We start from the raw sequence: 3,103 nt of genomic DNA on the forward strand, positions 1-3,103 counted from the left end.
GTCACTGGTGACTATATGCAGTGAAGCTCACAATAAAAGCTCAACACATGTGTGTCTTTTGATGTGTAGATTTGTTGTAGTGGATTTACATTTTACGATGACAAACTAAAAATCTGATTTTTAAGTTACTAGAGAGACTTACAGGAGCAAAATAACTCTATAATGACAGAATATGACGATGAAGGACACAACAGTGTCTTACGATGCACGAGAGTGAACACAGATAAACCACAAGCAGTTCTGATCTAAAACATCTTGAATAAAAAGTGAAAAAAAATGAAAAAAACCCCTTATACATAGGAATATAAAAGCGCATAAAAATCATACCATATTTCAAGAGAGCAATAAATGATATGAACCCGAACATGAATATTTTTTGCAGCATGTAGATTTGATCAGTAGCTCTGTATGATTATGTAAATCTCCTGCTGCATATTTAAACGGCAGGCATGAGTCAGTTTATACATTCATCTGATCACTAGAGAGAGTGAAGAATCGCTTCAGTTCATTCAAACTGTGCTGTGAAACAAACCATGATCTCTTCATCTTTAGTGCTGCTTCTGGCAGTGATATCCTGTAAGTTTAGTCTACTTTCTGTGTGATACATCATTTTGTTGTGAAAAAGCTTGTTAACAGTTTTCAGACTTATTGCTTTCTTATTAACAGGTATTATTTGATTTGATACAGGTATTGATTCATATGAACTCACTCAGCCTGAGTCTCTGATTGTCCGTCCTGATGCCACTCTCACTATCAACTGTAAAGTCTCATATTCAGTTACAAGTGAGACTACAGCCTGGATTCGTCAGCCTGCAGGAAAAGCTCTGGAGTGGATTGGATTGATCTGGTATGATGGAGACTTAGCATACAAGGATTCCCTGAAAAGCAAGTTCAGTATCACCAGAGACACGTCCAGTAACACAATAACACTGCAAGGAAAGAATATGCGAGCTGAAGACACAGCTGTGTATTATTGTGCCAGACAAACACAGTGACAGACACCAACAGCCTCCCTGTACAAAAACATCATCATATTACAAATTAAGTCTTTATGATAATCTCACCTAGTCTAATCACTAAAAATAATTTGCACCTTGCTACTTGCTAGGGAAGATAAGATTTATAGGTCATCTTGTTATTTAACAGTAGTAGCCAGAAACACAATATTGCTTCAAAAGCATCACAATAATAATTGGATGTAATGAATGTATAAAGATTAAATAGCACATGAAAATTACTGAAGAGGTTAAAGAACAGTAATTCACAGATTTGAGAAAGTCCAGGAATTATTGAAATTGTTAAAATATAAAAAATATAGAACTTGTGAACATTCTTATTCAAGTATGTTTAAAGAGATTAAAAATACAGACTGATATAATGTTAAAAAAATAAAAGAAAAAAAGATCATTCTTTAAATGGAAATTAGATGACAAATAAAATATTATGGTAATTTAATATTATGAAAGAAGGATATTCTTCACTTATCTTACCAACAGTGGCATATTTTATAAATGTTAAAGCTCCACCCAAATGTAAATTATATTACATACAGTATTTCTACCAGCAGTGTTCAATGACATTGAAGCAGTTGATCTTCCTGCATCATTTGAAATGGCTGACATTTCATTCTTATTTTTTCTCCTGATGTGCTTTACTAGTATGTATAACAATCTATTTGTCTGTGTAACAATATTTAATTCTGGCTTCAGATTTCATTAATAGGTTAATAGATGTACTGTATATGATAATGCTGACAGGCCATTATAATTTTTTGTTTTAGGTGTTGATGGCCAGAGCCTGGAGTCAATCCCATCAAGTCCTGTCACCAAAAAAGCCTGGAGAAACTTTGAATCTCTCGTGTAAAGGATCTGGATTTAATTTTGGACAGTATGGCATGCACTGGATCAGACAGCCAGCAGGGAAAACACTGAACTGGATGGGGGTTATCTGGTATGATGCCAGTAAAACAGTGTATGCTAAAAGTGTAGAGGGACGAATGGAGATCACTAGAGATAATTCAAAAAGCATGGTGTACCTGAAACTCTCTGGTCTGACGACAGAAGATACAGCTGTATATTACTGTGCAAGACACACAATGATGCAGAAAAGCACAGAGCTGTACAAACACAAGCCAGGGAGGAAAATGAGAAAAAAACAGCAGATGATGCTGCAGCACAGTACATCTCTGAGCCAAAGAAACCAAAGACATTGAAAAAAATTCCAATTAATCACTTTTACTGCAATAATGCTAGTAGTCTGTATTAAAGTGTCTGTTACTTCAGTGCATGCTGAGGAGCAGCTGTTCTACTCACTGAACACAACATCTCTTAAAGACAGATAGATGTAGTCTTTTGAAATTATATACTAAGTAAGTCTACTAATGATTAGTCTTCATTATTAAGTTTAAATAAATAAACAAACAAATAAATACATAGTCATTTATTGTGTTATAATGAATTCTTTGACAAAAAGGGAAAACTCATTTGTTACTTTTGAATGATGGTCATGCTCTTCTAATAATTGTCATCCACTAATGGAGTGGCCAAACATATTCATTTTAAACAGCTACTGTATATAAAATTATAACCTGTGAAATCATGTTGTTATTATTCATAAATGTATATTTAGAACGTAAATGGAATTTTAGAAATGTAGGTCAATAGCAACTCAAACAGACATCTTGATTTTAACTGTACATACGCCCAGTATTGATATAATTGAACAAATTAGCCTGTTTGAATATTTTGAAACATCCTTTTTGTCTTAAATCTGTATGACATCACCACCCTCCATTTGTCAATCATATTTGTGATCAGTCCTTCTCCACTGGATCTCATATGAGATCACTTCACTGAATCAAAGATGTGCAACAACCTGCTTCACCTTCTGCTTTTACTGGCCTTTGCAAGTGTGTCATAATGTGCAACCTTACACCATCTCAACCTGTAACAGTAAATATTCACTCTACCTGATGTTATGTTCTTATTTCTATTTTATTTTTCAATATGAGTGAAAGGTCAGAATTTGGAGTCCATTTCTTCTGTATCAGTGGTAAAGTCTGGAGAAACTCTGAGTCTTTCCTGTAGAGGATCAGGATTTACTT

At 34.2% G+C, this 3,103-nt stretch overlaps 1 gene segment (V, D, J or C); it reads left to right on the forward strand.

Annotated features, from left to right (window-relative positions):
- The first annotated feature begins 476 nt into the window (after nt 1-476).
- LOC131536994 (Ig heavy chain V region 5A-like) lies at nt 477-1,077 on the forward strand. The segment is given in 2 exon segments: nt 477-576; nt 688-1,077. Coding segments are annotated over 2 exon segments (351 nt in total).
- The last annotated feature ends 2,026 nt before the right edge of the window (nt 1,078-3,103 follow it).

The sequence above is a fragment of the Onychostoma macrolepis genome, chromosome 03 (genome assembly GCF_012432095.1).
Source record: "Onychostoma macrolepis isolate SWU-2019 chromosome 03, ASM1243209v1, whole genome shotgun sequence".
In the NCBI taxonomy this organism is placed as follows: domain Eukaryota; kingdom Metazoa; phylum Chordata; class Actinopteri; order Cypriniformes; family Cyprinidae; genus Onychostoma; species Onychostoma macrolepis.